The following is a 16,538-nucleotide window of genomic DNA, read 5'->3' on the forward strand; positions in this document are numbered from 1 at the left end:
GATGGGCCAAATGGCCTCCTTCTGCACTGTAAATTCTATGATTACACATGGGGTTTGAATGAAAGGTGAATCTATTGTGGATACCTGCACAGTTACCGGTGGGCGTATGTTGGAGATGAGATGTATCGCTGATCACATTCCTTCCTCCCACAGACCCAGAACAGACGTTGCTGACAGATGCAATACCAACTTTGATGCTGTTGCTCAGATCAGGGGAGAAGCTTTCTTCTTCAAAGGTAAGGATTTTAATTCTGTATCTCCCTCCAGTTTGCTGTGAGATTGATCGGCAAGCATGCTAACCCAATAGGGGCATTCTCACCCACACCTTACAAACCCTGAGCGATGGTTTCCCTGTCTCCTGCCTATCGTGATTACTGGATATTGGTGAACAGTCCAATCTCCTCCCCTATCCGTTTGGTCAAATTTATCCAGAGCAGAGTGTCCAGTACCGGTCAGTCCCTCCCAGACCACTGTGTCCAGTTCTGGTCAGTCCCTCCCAGAGCACAGTGTCCAGCTCTGGTCAGTCCCTCCCAGAGCACTGTGTCCAGTTCTGGTCAGTCCCTCCCAGAGCACAGTGTCCAGCTCTGGTCAGTCCCTCCCAGAGCACTGTGTCCAGTTCCCGCCAGTCCCTCCCAGAGCACTGTGTCCAGTTCTGGTCAGTCCCTCCCAGAGCACTGTGTCCAGCTCTAGTCAGTCCCTCCCAGAGCACTGTGTCCAGTTCCGGTCAGTCCCTCCCAGAGCACTGTGTCCAGTTCCCGCCAGTCCCTCCCAGAGCACTGTGTCCAGTTCCGGTCAGTCCCTCCCAGAGCACTGTGTCCAGTTCCGGTCAGTCCCTCCGAGAGCACTGTGTCCAGTTCCCGTCAGTCCCTCCCAGAGCGCTGTGTCCAGCTCTGGTCAGTCCCTCCCAGAGCACTGTGTCCAGTTCTGGTCAGAGCCTCCCAGAGCGCTGTGTCCAGTTCCCGCCAGTCCCTCCCAGAGCACTGTGTCCAGTTCCGGTCAGTCCCTCCCAGAGCACTGTGTCCAGTTCCCGCCAGTCCCTCCCAGAGCACTGTGTCCAGTTCCGGTCAGTCCCTCCCAGAGCACTGTGTCCAGTTTCCGTCAGTCCCTCCCAGAGCACTGTGTCCAGTTCCGGTCAGTCCCTCCCAGAGCACTGTGTCCAATTCCCGTCAGGCCCTCCCAGAGCACTGTGTCCAGCTCTGGTCAGACCCTCCCAGAGCACTGTGCCCAGTTCCCGTCAGTCCCTCCCAGAGCACTGTGCCCAGTTCCCGTCAGACCCTCCCAGAGCACTGTGTCCAGTTCTGGTCAGTCCCTCCCAGAGCACTGTGTCCAGCTCTGGTCAGTCCCTCCCAGAGCACTGTGTCCAGTTCTGGTCAGAATCTCCCAGAGCACTGTGTCCAGTTCTGGTCAGACCCTCCCAGAGCACTGTGTCCAGTTCTGGTCAGACCCTCCCAGAGCACTGTGTCCAGTTCTGGTCAGGCCCCCTCAGAGCACTGTGTCCAGTTCTGGTCAGACCCTCCCAGAGCACTGTGTCCCGTTCTGGTCAGGCCCCCCCAGAGCACTGTGTCCAGTTCTGGTCAGGCCCTCCCAAAGCACTGTGTCCAGTTCTGGTCAGTCCCTCCCAGAGCACTGTGTCCAGTTCCCGTCAGTCCCTCCCAGAGCACTGTGTCCAGTTCCCGTCAGTCCCTCCCAGAGCACTGTGTCCAGTTCCCGTCAGTCCCTCCCAGAGCACTGTGTCCAGTTCCCGTCAGGCCCTCCCAGAGCACTGTGTCCAGTTCTGGTCAGTCCCTCCCAGAGCACTGTGTCCAGTTCCCGTCAGGCACTCCCAGAGCACTGTGTCCAGTTCTGGCCAGGCCCTCCCAGAGCACTGTGTCCAGTTCTGGTCAGTCCCTCCCAGAGCACTGTGTCCAGTTCCCGTCAGTCCCTCCCAGAGCATTGTGTCCAGTCCCGGTCAGTCCCTCCCAGAGCACTGTGTCCAGTTCCCGTCAGGCCCTCCCAGAGCACTGTGTCCAGTTCCCGTCAGGCCCCCCAGAGCACTGTGTCCAGTTCTGGTCAGTCCCTCCCAGAGCACTGTGTCCAGCTCTGGTCAGTCCCTCCCAGAGCACTGTGTCCAGTTCCCGTCAGGCCCTCCCAGAGCGCTGTGTCCAGTTCCCGTCAGTCCCTCCCAGAGCACTGTGTCCAGTTCCCGTCAGTCCCTCCCAGAGCACTGTGTCCAGTCCCGGTCAGTCCCTCCCAGAGCACTGTGTCCAGCTCTGGTCAATCCCTCCCAGAGCACTGTGTCCAGTTCTGGTCAGAATCTCCCAGAGCACTGTGTCCAGTTCTGGTCAGGCCCCCCCAGAGCACTGTGTCCAGTTCTGGTCAGTCCCTCCCAGAGCACTGTGTCCAGTTCTGGTCAGACCCTCCCAGAGCACTGTGTCCAGTTCCCGTCAGTCCCTCCCAGAGCACTGTGTCCAGTTCTGGTCAGTCCCTCCCAGAGCACTGTGTCCAGTTCTGGTCAGTCCCTCCCAGAGCATTGTGTCCAGTCCCGGTCAGTCCCTCCCAGAGCACTGTGTCCAGTTCCCGTCAGGCCCTCCCAGAGCACTGTGTCCAGTTCCCGTCAGGCCCCCCAGAGCACTGTGTCCAGCTCTGGTCAGTCCCTCCCAGAGCACTGTGTCCAGTTCCCGTCAGGCCCTCCTAGAGCACTGTGTCCAGTCCCGGTCAGGCCCTCCCAGAGCACTGTGTCCAGTTCCCGTCAGGCCCTCCCAGAGCACAGTGTCCAGTTCTGGCCAGAGACTCCCAGAGCACTGTGTCCAGTTCCCGTCAGGCCCTCCCAGAGCACTGTGTCCAGTTCTGGTCAGTCCCTCCCAGAGCACAGTGTCCAGCTGTGGTCAGGCCCTCCCAGAGCACTGTGTCCAGTTCCCGTCAGGCCCTCCCAGAGCACTGAGTCCAGTTCTGGTCAGTCTGCACCCAGAGCACTGTGTCCAGTTCTGGTCAGTCTCCACCAAGAGCACTGTGTCCAGTTCTGGTCAGGCCCTCCCAGAGCACTGTGTCCAGTTCTGGTCAGTCCCTCCCAGAGCACTGTGTCCAGTTCCCGTCAGGCCCTCCCAGAGCACTGTGTCCAGTTCCCGTCAGGCCCTCCCAGAGCGCTGTGTCCAGTTCCTGTCAGGCCCTCCCAGAGCACTGTGTCCAGTTCCCGTCAGGCCCTCCCAGAGCGCTGTGTCCAGTTCCTGTCAGGCCCTCCCAGAGCACTGTGTCCAGTACCGGTCAGTCCCTCCCAGAGCACTGTGTCCAGTTCTGGTCAGTCTCCACCTAGAGCACTGTGTCCAGTTCCCGTCAGTCCCTCCCAGAGCATTGTGTCCAGTCCCGGTCAGTCCCTCCCAGAGCACTGTGTCCAGTTCCCGTCAGTCCCTCCAAGAGCACTGTGTCCAGTTCTGGTCAGTCCCTCCCAGAGCGCTGTGTCCAGCTCTGGTCAGTCCCTCCCAGAGCACTGTGTCCAGTTCCCGTCAGTCCCTCCCAGAGCACTGTGTCCAGTTCTGGTCAGTCCCTCCCAGAGCACTGTGTCCAGTTCCCGTCAGTCCCTCCCAGAGCACTGTGTCCAGTTCTGGTCAGACCCTCCCAGAGCACTGTGTCCTGTTCCCGTCAGGCCCTCCCAGAGCACTGTGTCCAGTTCCCGTCAGTCCCTCCCAGAGCGCTGTGTCCAGTTCCCGTCAGTCCCTCCCAGAGCACTGTGTCCAGTTCCCGTCTGTCCCTCCCAGAGCACTGTGTCCAGCTCTGGTCAGTCCCTCCCAGAGCACTGTGTCCTGTTCCCGTCAGACCCTCCCAGAGCACTGTGTCCAGTTCCCGTCTGTCCCTCCCAGAGCACTGTGTCCAGCTCTGGTCAGTCCCTCCCAGAGCACTGTGTCCAGTTCCCGTCAGTCCCTCCCAGAGCACTGTGTCCAGTTCCCGTCAGTCCCTCCCAGAGCACTGTGTCCAGTTCCCGTCAGGCCCTCCCAGAGCACTGTGTCCAGTTCCCGTCAGTCCCTCCCAGAGCACTGTGTCCAGTTCCTGTCAGGCCCTCCCAGAGCACTGTGTCCAGTTCCCGTCAGGCCCTCCCAGAGCACAGTGTCCAGTTCTGGCCAGAGACTCCCAGAGCACTGTGTCCAGTTCCCGTCAGGCCCTCCCAGAGCACTGTGTCCAGTTCCCGTCAGGCCCTCCCAGAGCACTGTGTCCAGTTCTGGTCAGTCCCTCCCAGAGCACAGTGTCCAGCTGTGGTCAGGCCCCCCCAGAGCACTGTGTCCAGTTCCCGTCAGGCCCTCCCAGAGCACTGAGTCCAGTTCTGGTCAGTCTGCACCTAGAGTACTGTGTCCAGTTCTGGTCAGTCTCCACCAAGAGCACTGTGTCCAGTTCTGGTCAGGCCCTCCCAGAGTACTGTGTCCAGTTCTGGTCAGTCCCTCCCAGAGCACTGTGTCCAGTTCCCGTCAGGCCCTCCCAGAGCACTGTGTCCAGTTCCCGTCAGGCCCTCCCAGAGCGCTGTGTCCAGTTCCTGTCAGGCCCTCCCAGAGCACTGTGTCCAGTACCGGTCAGTCCCTCCCAGAGCACTGTGTCCAGTTCTGGTCAATCTCCATCAAGAGCACTGTGTCCAGTTCCTGTCTGTCCCTCCCAGAGCACTGTGTCCAGTTCTGGTCAGGCCCTCCCAGAGCACTGTGTCCAGTTCTGGTCAGTCCCTCCCAGAGCACTGTGTCCAGTTCCCGTCAGTCCCTCCCAGAGCACTGTGTCCAGTTCCCGTCAGGCCCTCCCAGAGCACTGTGTCCAGTTCCCGTCAGTCCCTCCCAGAGCACTGTGTCCAGTTCCCGTCAGTCCCTCCCAGAGCACTGTGTCCAGTTCCCGTCAGTCCCTCCCAGAGCACTGTGTCCAGTTCCCGTCAGTCCCTCCCAGAGCGCTGTGTCCAGCTCTGGTCAGACCCTCCCAGAGCACTGTGTCCAGTTCCCGTCAGTCCCTCCCAGAGCGCTGTGTCCAGCTCTGGTCAGACCCTCCCAGAGCACTGTGTCCAGATCCCGTCAGGCCCTCCCAGAGCACTGTGTCCAGTTCCCGTCAGGCCCTCCCAGAGCACTGTGTCCAGTTCTGGTCAGTCTCCACCTAGAGCACTGTGTCCAGTTCTGGTCAGTCCCTCCCAGAGCACTGTGTCCTGTTCCCGTCAGACCCTCCCAGAGCACTGTGTCCTGTTCCCGTCAGACCCTCCCAGAGCACTGTGTCCTGTTCCCGTCAGACCCTCCCAGAGCACTGTGTCCAGTTCCCGTCTGTCCCTCCCAGAGCACTGTGTCCAGTTCTGGTCAGGCTCTCCCAGAGCACTGTGTCCAGTTCTGGTCAGTCCCTCCCAGAGCACTGTGTCCAGTTCCCGTCAGTCCCTCCCAGAGCACTGTGTCCAGTTCTGGTCAGGCCCTCCCAGAGCGCTGTGTCCGGTTCTGGTCAGTCCCTCCCAGAGCACTGTGTCCAGTTCTGGTCAGACCCTCCCAGAGCGCTGTGTCCGGTTCTGGTCAGACCCTCCCAGAGCGCTGTGTCCAGTTCCGGTCAGTCTCCTCCCAGAGCACTGTGTCCAGTTCCCGTCAGGCCCTCCCAGAGCACTGTGTCCAGTTCCCGTCAGTCCCTCCCAGAGCACTGTGTCCAGTTCCCGTCAGTCCCTCCCAGAGCACTGTGTCCAGTTCTGGTCAGGCCCTCCCAGAGCACTGTGTCCAGTTCTGGTCAGGCCCTCCCAGAGCACTGTGTCCAGTTCTGGTCAGTCCCTCCCAGAGCACTGTGTCCAGTTCCCGTCAGGCCCTCCCAGAGCACTGTGTCCAGTTCCCGTCAGGCCCTCCCAGAGCGCTGTGTCCAGTTCCTGTCAGGCCCTCCCAGAGCACTGTGTCCAGTTCCCGTCAGGCCCTCCCAGAGCGCTGTGTCCAGTTCCTGTCAGGCCCTCCCAGAGCACTGTGTCCAGTACCGGTCAGTCCCTCCCAGAGCACTGTGTCCAGTTCTGGTCAGTCTCCACCTAGAGCACTGTGTCCAGTTCCCGTCAGTCCCTCCCAGAGCATTGTGTCCAGTCCCGGTCAGTCCCTCCCAGAGCACTGTGTCCAGTTCCCGTCAGTCCCTCCCAGAGCACTGTGTCCAGTTCTGGTCAGTCCCTCCCAGAGCGCTGTGTCCAGCTCTGGTCAGTCCCTCCCAGAGCACTGTGTCCAGTTCCCGTCAGTCCCTCCCAGAGCACTGTGTCCAGTTCTGGTCAGTCCCTCCCAGAGCACTGTGTCCAGTTCCCGTCAGTCCCTCCCAGAGCACTGTGTCCAGTTCTGGTCAGACCCTCCCAGAGCACTGTGTCCAGTTCCCGTCAGTCCCTCCCAGAGCGCTGTGTCCAGTTCCCGTCAGTCCCTCCCAGAGGACTGTGTCCAGTTCCCGTCTGTCCCTCCCAGAGCACTGTGTCCAGCTCTGGTCAGTCCCTCCCAGAGCACTGTGTCCTGTTCCCGTCAGACCCTCCCAGAGAACTGTGTCCAGTTCCCGTCTGTCCCTCCCAGAGCACTGTGTCCAGCTCTGGTCAGTCCCTCCCAGAGCACTGTGTCCTGTTCCCGTCAGACCCTCCCAGAGCACTGTGTCCCGTTCCCGTCTGTCCCTCCCAGAGCACTGTGTCCAGTTCTGGTCAGTCCCTCCCAAAGCACTGTGTCCAGTTCCCGTCAGTCCCTCCCAGAGCACTGTGTCCAGTTCCCGTCAGTCCCTCCCAGAGCACTGTGTCCAGTTCCCGTCAGTCCCTCCCAGAGCACTGTGTCCAGTTCCCGTCAGGCCCTCCCAGAGCACTGTGTCCAGTTCCCGTCAGTCCCTCCCAGAGCACTGTGTCCAGTTCCTGTCAGGCCCTCCCAGAGCACTGTGTCCAGTTCCCGTCAGGCCCTCCCAGAGCACAGTGTCCAGTTCTGGCCAGAGACTCCCAGAGCACTGTGTCCAGTTCCCGTCAGGCCCTCCCAGAGCACTGTGTCCAGTTCCCGTCAGGCCCTCCCAGAGCACTGTGTCCAGTTCTGGTCAGTCCCTCCCAGAGCACAGTGTCCAGCTGTGGTCAGGCCCTCCCAGAGCACTGTGTCCAGTTCCCGTCAGGCCCTCCCAGAGCACTGAGTCCAGTTCTGGTCAGTCTGCACCCAGAGCACTGTGTCCAGTTCTGGTCAGTCTCCACCAAGAGCACTGTGTCCAGTTCTGGTCAGGCCCTCCCAGAGTACTGTGTCCAGTTCTGGTCAGTCCCTCCCAGAGCACTGTGTCCAGTTCCCGTCAGGCCCTCCCAGAGCACTGTGTCCAGTTCCCGTCAGGCCCTCCCAGAGCGCTGTGTCCAGTTCCTGTCAGGCCCTCCCAGAGCACTGTGTCCAGTACCGGTCAGTCCCTCCCAGAGCACTGTGTCCAGTTCTGGTCAATCTCCATCAAGAGCACTGTGTCCAGTTCCTGTCAGGTCCTCCCAGAGCACTGTGTCCAGTTCTGGTCAGTCCCTCCCAGAGCACTGTGTCCTGTTCCCGTCAGACCCTCCCAGAGCACTGTGTCCAGTTCCCGTCTGTCCCTCCCAGAGCACTGTGTCCAGTTCTGGTCAGGCCCTCCCAGAGCACTGTGTCCAGTTCTGGTCAGTCCCTCCCAGAGCACTGTGTCCAGTTCCCGTCAGTCCCTCCCAGAGCACTGTGTCCAGTTCCCGTCAGTCCCTCCCAGAGCACTGTGTCCAGTTCCCGTCAGTCCCTCCCAGAGCACTGTGTCCAGTTCCCGTCAGTCCCTCCCAGAGCACTGTGTCCAGTTCCCGTCAGTCCCTCCCAGAGCGCTGTGTCCAGCTCTGGTCAGACCCTCCCAGAGCACTGTGTCCAGTTCCCGTCAGTCCCTCCCAGAGCGCTGTGTCCAGCTCTGGTCAGATCCTCCCAGAGCACTGTGTCCAGATCCCGTCAGGCCCTCCCAGAGCACTGTGTCCAGTTCCCGTCAGGCCCTCCCAGAGCACTGTGTCCAGTTCTGGTCAGTCTCCACCTAGAGCACTGTGTCCAGTTCTGGTCAGTCCCTCCCAGAGCACTGTGTCCAGTTCTGGTCAGTCCCTCCCAGAGCACTGTGTCCAGTTCCCGTCTGACCCTCCCAGAGCACTGTGTCCAGTTCTGGTCAGGCTCTCCCAGAGCACTGTGTCCAGTTCCTGTCAGTCCCTCCCAGAGCACTGTGTCCAGTTCCCGTCAGTCCCTCCCAGAGCACTGTGTCCAGTTCTGGTCAGGCCCTCCCAGAGCACTGTGTCCAGTTCTGGTCAGGCCCTCCCAGAGCACTGTGTCCAGTTCTGGTCAGTCCCTCCCAGAGATCTGTGTCCAGTTCCCATCAGGCCCTCCCAGAGCACTGTGTCCAGTTCCCGTCAGGCCCTCCCAGAGCACTGTGTCCAGTTCCCATCAGGCCCTCCCAGAGCACTGTGTCCAGTTCCCGTCAGGCCCTCCCAGAGCACTGTGTCCAGTTCTGGTCAGTCCCTCCCAGAGCACTGTGTCCAGTTCTGGTCAGTCCCTCCCAGAGCGCTGTGTCCAGTTCTGGTCAGAGCCTCCCAGAGCACTGTGTCCAGTTCCCGTCAGGACCTCCCAGAGCACTGTGTCCAGTTCCCGTCAGGCCCTCCCAGAGCACTGTGTCCAGTTCTGGTCAGTCTCCACCAAGAGCACTGTGTCCAGTTCTGCTCAGTCCCTCCCAGAGCACTGTGTCCAGTTCTGCTCAGTCCCTCCCAGAGCACTGTGTCCAGTTCTGGTCAGTCCCTTCCAGAGCACCGTGTCCAGTTCCCGTCAGGCCCTCCCAGAGCACTGTGTCCAGTTCCCGTCAGGCCCTCCCAGAGCACTGTGTCCAGTTCCCGTCAGGCCCACCCAGAGCACTGTGTCCAGTTCCCGTCAGGCCCTCCCAGAGCACTGTGTCCAGTTCCCGTCAGGCCCACCCAGAGCACTGTGTCCAGTTCCCGTCAGGCCCTCCCAGAGCACTGTGTCCAGCTCTGGTCAGTCCCTCTCAGAGCACTGTGTCCAGCTCTGGTCAGGCCCTCCCAGAGCACTGTGTCCAGTTCTGGTCAGGCCCTCCCAGAGCACAGTGTCCAGTTCTGGTCAGTCTCCACCAAGAGCACTGTGTCCAGTTCCCGTCAGGCCCTCCCAGAGCACTGTGTCCAGTTCCCGTCAGGCCCTCCCAGAGCACTGTGTCCAGTTCCCGTCAGTCCCTCCCAGAGCACTGTGTCCAGTTCTGGTCAGACCCTCCCAGAGCACTGTGTCCGGTTCTGGTCAGTCCCTCCCAGAGCACTGTGTCCAGTTCCCGTCAGGCCCTCCCAGAGCACTGTGTCCAGTTCCCGTCAGTCCCTCCCAGAGCACTGTGTCCAGCTCTGGTCAGTCCCTCTCAGAGCACTGTGTCCAGTTCTGGTCAGACCCTCCCAGAGCACTGTGTCCAGTTCTGGTCAGACCCTCCCAGAGCACTGTGTCCAGTTCTGGTCAGACCCTCCCAGAGCACTGTGTCCAGTTCTGGTCAGACCCTCCCAGAGCGCTGTGTCCGGTTCTGGTCAGTCTCCCCCCAGAGCACTGTGTCCAGTTCCCATCAGTCCCTCCCAGAGCACTGTGTCCAGTTCCCATCAGGCGCTCCCAGAGCACTGTGTCCAGTTCCCGTCAGTCCCTCCCAGAGCACTGTGTCCAGTTCTGGTCAGTCTCCACCTAGAGCACTGTGTCCAGTTCCCGTCAGTCCCTCCCAGAGCACTGTGTCCAGTTCTGGTCAGAGCCTCCCAGAGCACTGTGTCCAGTTCTGGTCAGACCCTCCCAGAGCACTGTGTCCAGTTCTGGCCGGAGCCTCCCAGAGCACTGTGTCCAGTTCCCGTCAGACCCTCCCAGAGCACTGTGTCCAGTTCCCGTCAGACCCCCCAGAGCACTGTGTCCAGTTCCCGTCAGTCCCTCCCAGAGCACTGTGTCCAGTTCCCGTCAGTCTCTTCCCAGAGCACTGTGTCCAGTTCCCGTCAGGCCCCCCAGAGCACTGTGTCCAGTTCCCATCAGGCCCTCCCAGAGCGCTGTGTCCGGTTCTGGTCAGTCTCCTCCCAGAGCGCTGTGTCCAGTTCTGGTCAGGCCCTCCCAGAGCACTGTGTCCAGTTCTGGTCAGGCCCTCCCAGAGCACTGTGTCCAGTTCTGGTCAGACTCCTCCCAGAGCACTGTGTCCAGTTCCCATCAGGCCCTCCCAGAGCACTGTGTCCAGTTCTGGTCAGGCCCTCCCAGAGTACTGTGTCCAGTTCTGGTCAGACCCTCCCAGAGCGCTGTGTCCAGTTCTGGTCAGACCCTCCCAGAGCACTGTGTCAAGTTCCCGTCAGTCCCTCCCAGAGCACTGTGTCCAGTCCCGGTCAGGCCCTCCCAGAGCACTGTGTCCAGTTCTGGTCACTGAGAGAACAGAGAGCTATTGAAATCGCTGACTGTGCTGCAGTGGGAGATGTCAGCAGCAGGAATATTGAGTAATCAGTATTGAGTAATCAATATTCCTGAGGAGCTAACTCGTGGAGGTCCACACAAATCAACAGATCAAAAAAATGTAACTTTAACCTCCGCTTCAAACAAAGGTGCGTAGTGGGGATTAGGGGAATGAACTCCAACTTGCAAAGGGCAAATCTGAGCTTTGAAGCCGCTCTGACGGCGACTTGCGTGTCGAGCTACTTTGAGGCAAAAGATTTGAAATCATCATAGAAACAGTTGGAGGCAGCGATGGTGAGGGAGGCATGTATTTCTGTCTTGCTCTGTGCAGTACTGTCTCACAGTGTGATACCACATCATGCCTGGGCTCGTTACCAACACATTGAATCAGAAAACCTGCAGCTGCAACATAGCAAATGCCATGGAAAATGCTCAGGGCGAGACCGCATTCCATTAGCCATCAAAGTATAATTCACTTTTCTCAAACTGTGAAAGCAAGCATCTGTCTCCAACTCCCCTTACCTATTTATGCAAATATTTACACAACGATGGAAGGGTCATGATTTTAACTGCGCGACAATGAGATTGTATTCAGATTTGTCTGTAACTACCGGCGTCGGACTGGAGGCGGAGGGGCCCACATGTCGTGTGATATTATCTAACAATACAAGACCCTGCCAGTCTGCCCCCAGCAATACAGCTGAAAGATTATTGATGTTGGAGACTCAAATAAAATCAAACTTGGCTCCATTCGACCTCGCAGTGAAGATAAAGAACTTATAAATGCAGTGCCTGGGTAGCATAGTGGTGTAGTGGTTAGCACCGCTGCCTCACGGCGCCGAGGTCCCAGGTTCGATCCCTGCCCTGGGTCACTGTCCGAGTGGAGTCTGCACATTCTCCCCGTGTTTGCGTGGGTTTCGCCCCCACAACCCAAAGATGTGCAGGGTAGGTGGATTGGCCACCCTAAATTGCCCCTTAATTGGAAAAACAAATTGGGTACTTTAAATTGATAAATAAATAAATAAATTTTATCTTGTGTCTCATTTACATTCCCACTTTTCTAACTTCATAGAATCACAGGGACTGGGGTATCCTGCCCCCGACCCTGCTGGGTGGGTCTGGCGACGGGAGCGGACAATGTCGCGACAACACCCAAATCACATTTTACATAAACACCTGTCCCCTCACCCCATCAGTGACTGGGCGCGTTTCCCAACATTCAGAGAAAAAAAAAAGAGAAAATCGCTTATTGTCACGAGTAGGTTTCAATGAAATTACTGTGAAAAGCCCCTAGTCGCCACATTCCGGCGCCTGTCCGGGGAGGCTGGTACGGGAATCGAACCGTGCTGTTGGCCTGCTTTAAAAAGCCAGCGATTTAGCCTAGTGAGCTAAACCAGCCCCTTCAATGTCAGGAGGGTCATTTGCATCCATTAGCCTATCGTTATCAGGCTCCTTCGCCTGAGCCGTACCCTCCCAGCAGCAAATCCGTGGGCATGAGGGGTGAACGCGTGAAGCCCGGTGCTGGCAGCAGCCTTAATGCCACTTCCCCTGCCCGCTACCAGCCTTTACCAATTTCCGGGAAATCCTTACAACACTGAACGGGGGAAATCGGCCCATCGTGTTACCCAGGGCAACACTGCACAGGTGACGTCCGCGGTGGAGGACTTGGGTGCGATGATAACGGCCATGGGTCAGAATGTCCACCGAGGGCACTCGGTGCGGACAGTGGCTGAGGCCATTATAGACGAGTATATTAATGAGAACCAGAATGTGGAGGTCTCACCCTCAGCGATCCGGGAGGTGCTGAAGGCTGTGATCAGGGTGAAATTACAGCCTCCAAGGCATGGGAGATAGGGCGGCTAGGCAACAGCTAGTTGACACCATCCTGGAGGTAGACCGGTGATACTCCGAGGCCCCGGCCGTAGAGATCCTGCCGGAGAGGAGAAGGCTACAGATGGACTGTGACCTGCTCTCCATGGGAAAGCGATGCACCAACTCCGCCAGGCACGGGGGACCCTGTACGAACACGGAGACAAAGCCAGCCGCCTGCTGAGAAAGCAGGCAGCCACGAGGGAAATAGCCCAGACGAGGGATAGCAAAGACAAATGAGTAGCAGATGAGGAAAAGGTCAACAAGGCGATTGAGACTTTCTCCCGGGGACTGTACACCTCAGAGCCCCAGCTGCTGACTTGGGGATAAATCTGTTCCTCGATGGACTGGATATGCCAGCCATGACGGAGGAGAGGAGACAGGGCCTGGAAGCACCGCTAGATCTGGGAAAAGTCATGGAGAGTATCAGCTCCATGTAGGTGCTGGGACCAGGCCGTTTCCCGATGCACTTCTACAAAAGATTTGCGACAGCACTGGCCCTGCCCAGCGGTGGTAGCAACACTCGGTCGTGGAACCAACTGCGGCAGCATTTCGTCTGAACCAGACTGTCCGACAAAGCCCCCCATCTGCCACAACCGCAGGTTCATGCCAGCGACCATGGGCGCGTCCATGAAAAGGTGGAGACAGGACAATTAGGGACTTTTACACCAACAACAGGTTAACAACGCTCGAAGAACTGACGGAAAGATTCCAACTGACACCGGGGGAGGAGAAACAAATTTAAGTACCCGCAACTCAAAAAATTCCCACGAAGAGAAACAAGGACCTACCCATGGTCACCATGACAGTCACTGCTGGAGGACCTGTTGGACGCGGAGACCTTCGGGAAAGAGAACTGTGAGGGCGTGTACGGGCTATTGCTAAGGGGGTCCAACACACAACTGGAAGTGGGAGAAGGACTTGGGGTTTGAAATAGGTTGGGAGCGAAGAACCGCACGGGGTCAACTCCTCATGGGCAAGGCTAAGCCTAATGCAGCTGAGAGTGGTACACAGAGCCCACTAAACCCGAATGAGCAGGTTCTTCCCGGAGGCGTAGGATAAATGTGAACGGTGCCAAGGAGGCCCGGCCAACCATACCCACATGTTCTGGTCTTGCCCCAGACTTGTTGGGTACTGGACAGCCTTCTTCGAGGCTATATCCAGGGTGGTGGGGATGAGGGTGGAGCCATGCCCGAAAGTGGCAGTCTTCGGGGTATCAGACCAGCCAGATCTCTTCATGGGGAGGAGGGCGGACGCCCTTGCCTCCCTGATCACCCACCGGAGAATCCTGCTCGGCTGGCGGTCAGCAGCACCACCCAAAGCTGCAGACTGGCTATCCGACCTATGAGAATTTCTCCAGTATTCAAAGCAGGCCAGCAGCACGGTTCAATTCCCGTACCAGCCTCTCCGAACAGGCGCTGGAATGTGGCGACTAGGGGCTTTTCACAGTAACTTCATTTGAAGCCTACTCGTGACAATAAGCGATTTTAATTTCATTCATTTCAAATGGAGAAAATCAACTTTGCCATCCAAGGGTCGGAGGAAGGTTTCCACAAAACGTGGGAGCCATTCACATGGTTGTTCCAAGACCTCTTGGCAGCCAACAGCTAAGAAGCCAAAGCGAGTAGCCATGACAAAGCAAGGAAGGGCGGGAAGGCGAAGGGAAGTGGGGGAGTGGGGGGGCGGGGGGGCGGGGGGGAACAGGGAAAAATGGAACCCAACCATACCCAACAAGAGAAGCATTAGAAACAAGGGAGGGGGGTCAACAACCTGAACCAAGGGGAAGAAACGAAAGAGAAAACTGGTGGGGAGCGAAACGCAGCAAACCACAACTACCACAGTAAATAATGTAAGAGGAAAAAAAACTATGATGTATGTATGTAAATAATTGAAACCAACCGATGTGCAAATTGTTTTAGTTTTACTTTTTATTTCCACCTTTTGTCTCCTGCTGTTTGTCCGATATTCTATATCGGAGAGACCAAACGCAGACTGGGTGATCGCTTTGCTGAGCATCTTCGGTCTGTGCGCATTCAGGATCCTGACCTTCCTGTTGCTTGCCATTTTAACAAAAGACCCTGCTCCCATGCCCACATGTCTGTTCTTGGCCTGCTGCAATGTTCCAGTGAAGCGCAACGCAAACTGGAGGAACAACATCTCATCTTCCGGTTAGGCAGCTACAGCCTTCCGGCCTGAACATCGAATTCAACAACTTCAGATGATCGGCCCCACCTCGACCCATTTGTTTTCATTTCATTTTAACTGTCTTTTACCATTTCTTTCTTTCTTAATATATATTTAATTCCCCGCCCCCCCCAATCTTATCCACCTTTCCTGCACCTTTCTCCTCTTTGCTTCCCCCTTTCCCCCCCACACCTACAGTTCATCCTCTGATGTTAGTTTCCCTGCTGTTTGACTTTTCACATCTTTTGTTCTCTCTGGGGGCTGCCATTAATACTCTTTCCCCTTGGTATCTGTGGCCATTAGCACCCAGTTTCCCTGGGTTTCTGTGGCTATGACTCATCTTTTATTCTCACTCCACAGTATAAATATTTCCCACTTTCTCTGTCTGTTAGCTTTGACAAAGAGTCATCGGACTCGAAACGTTCGCTCTTTTCTCTCCCTACAGATGCTGCCAGACCTGCTGAGATTTTCCAGCATTTTCTCTTTCTATCCATATTCAAACTTGTTTTGTATTCAAAAACCCGACAAGAACATTGAAAAGGAAACAGGGTGGCCATGTCACAGGCAGCCATGTACCAGGGCCACATGGACATTGCGACAGCGAGTCACAACTGGCCATGGCTGCGGACTTAACGCACATTGGCCCAGATGACCTGGCACAGTCCCAGAGAGACATGGCACAGTCCCAGAGGGCAAGGCACAGTCCCAGAGGGACATGGCACAGTCCTAGAGGGACATGGCACAGTCCCAGAGGGCAAGGCACAGTCCCAGAGGGACATGGCACAGTGCCAGAGGAGCAAGGCACAGTCCCAGAGGGCAAGGCACAGTCCCAGAGGAGCAGGGCACAGTCCCAGAGAGACATGGCACAGTGCCAGAGGGGCATGGCACAGTCCCAGAGAGACATGGCACAGTCCCAGAGGGCAAGGCACAGTCCCAGAGAGACATGGCACAGTCCCAGAGGGCAAGGCACAGTCCCAGAGGGACATGGCACAGTCCCAGAGGGCAAGGCACAGTCCCAGAGGGACATGGCACAGTGCCAGAGGAGCAAGGCACAGTCCCAGAGGGGCATGGCACAGTGCCAGAGGGGCAAGGCACAGTCCCAGAGGAGCAGGGCACAGTCCCAGAGGGGCAGGGCATAGTCCCAGAGGGCAGGGCACAGTCCCAGAGGGGCATGGCGCAGTGCCAGAGGAGCAAGGCACAGTCCCAGAGGGGCATGGCACAGTCCCAGAGGAGCAGGGCACAGTCCCAGAGAGACATGGCACAGTCCCAGAGGGGCATGGCACAGTCCCAGGGGAGCAGGGCGCAGTCCCAGAGAGACATGGCAGTGCCAGAGGGCAAGGCACAGTCCCAGAGGAGCATGGCACAGTCCCAGAGGGCATGGCACAGTCCCAGAGGGCAGGGCACAGTGCCAGAGGAGCAAGGCACAGTCCCAGAGGGGCATGGCACAATCCCAGAGGGGCATGGCACAGTCCCAGAGGGGCATGGCACAGTGCCAGAGGGGCAAGGCACAGTCCCAGAGGAGCAGGGCACAGTCCCAGAGAGACATGGCACAGTCCCAGAGGGCAGGGCACAGTCCCAGAGGGGCATGGCACAGTCCCAGAGGAGCAGGGCGCAGTCCCAGAGAGACATGGCACAGTGCCAGAGGGCAAGGCACAGTCCCAGAGGGGCATGGCACAGTGCCAGAGGGGCAAGGCACAGTCCCAGAGGAGCAGGGCACAGTCCCAGAGGGGCAGGGCATAGTCCCAGAGGGCAGGGCACAGTCCCAGAGGGGCATGGCACAGTGCCAGAGGAGCAAGGCACAGTCCCAGAGGGGCATGGCACAGTGCCAGAGGGGCAAGGCACAGTCCCAGAGGAGCAGGGCACAGTCCCAGAGAGACATGGCACAGTCCCAGAGGGCAGGGCACAGTCCCAGAGGGGCATGGCACAGTCCCAGAGGGGCAAGGCACAGTCCCAGAGGAGCATGGCACAGTCCCAGAGGGGCATGGCACAGTGCCAGAGGGGCAAGGCACAGTCCCAGAGGAGCAGGGCGCAGTCCCAGAGAGACATGGCACAGTGCCAGAGGGCAAGGCACAGTCCCAGAGGAGCATGGCACAGTCCCAGAGGGCATGGCACAGTCCCAGAGGGCAG

At 58.2% G+C, this 16,538-nt stretch overlaps 1 protein-coding gene across 2 annotated transcripts in view; it reads left to right on the top strand.

Annotated features, from left to right (window-relative positions):
* The window catches only part of mmp17a (matrix metallopeptidase 17a), a 134,629-nt gene that overhangs the window by 93,720 nt on the left and 24,371 nt on the right, over positions 1 to 16,538 (top strand). For both annotated transcript variants that reach the window (XM_038803438.1, XM_038803355.1), the window contains exon 7: positions 154 to 236. In XM_038803438.1, the coding sequence (XP_038659366.1) occupies positions 154 to 236 (83 nt within the window). The remainder of the gene's footprint in view (positions 1 to 153; positions 237 to 16,538) is intronic.

The sequence above is a fragment of the Scyliorhinus canicula genome, chromosome 1 (assembly GCF_902713615.1).
Source record: "Scyliorhinus canicula chromosome 1, sScyCan1.1, whole genome shotgun sequence".
NCBI lineage: Eukaryota > Metazoa > Chordata > Chondrichthyes > Carcharhiniformes > Scyliorhinidae > Scyliorhinus > Scyliorhinus canicula.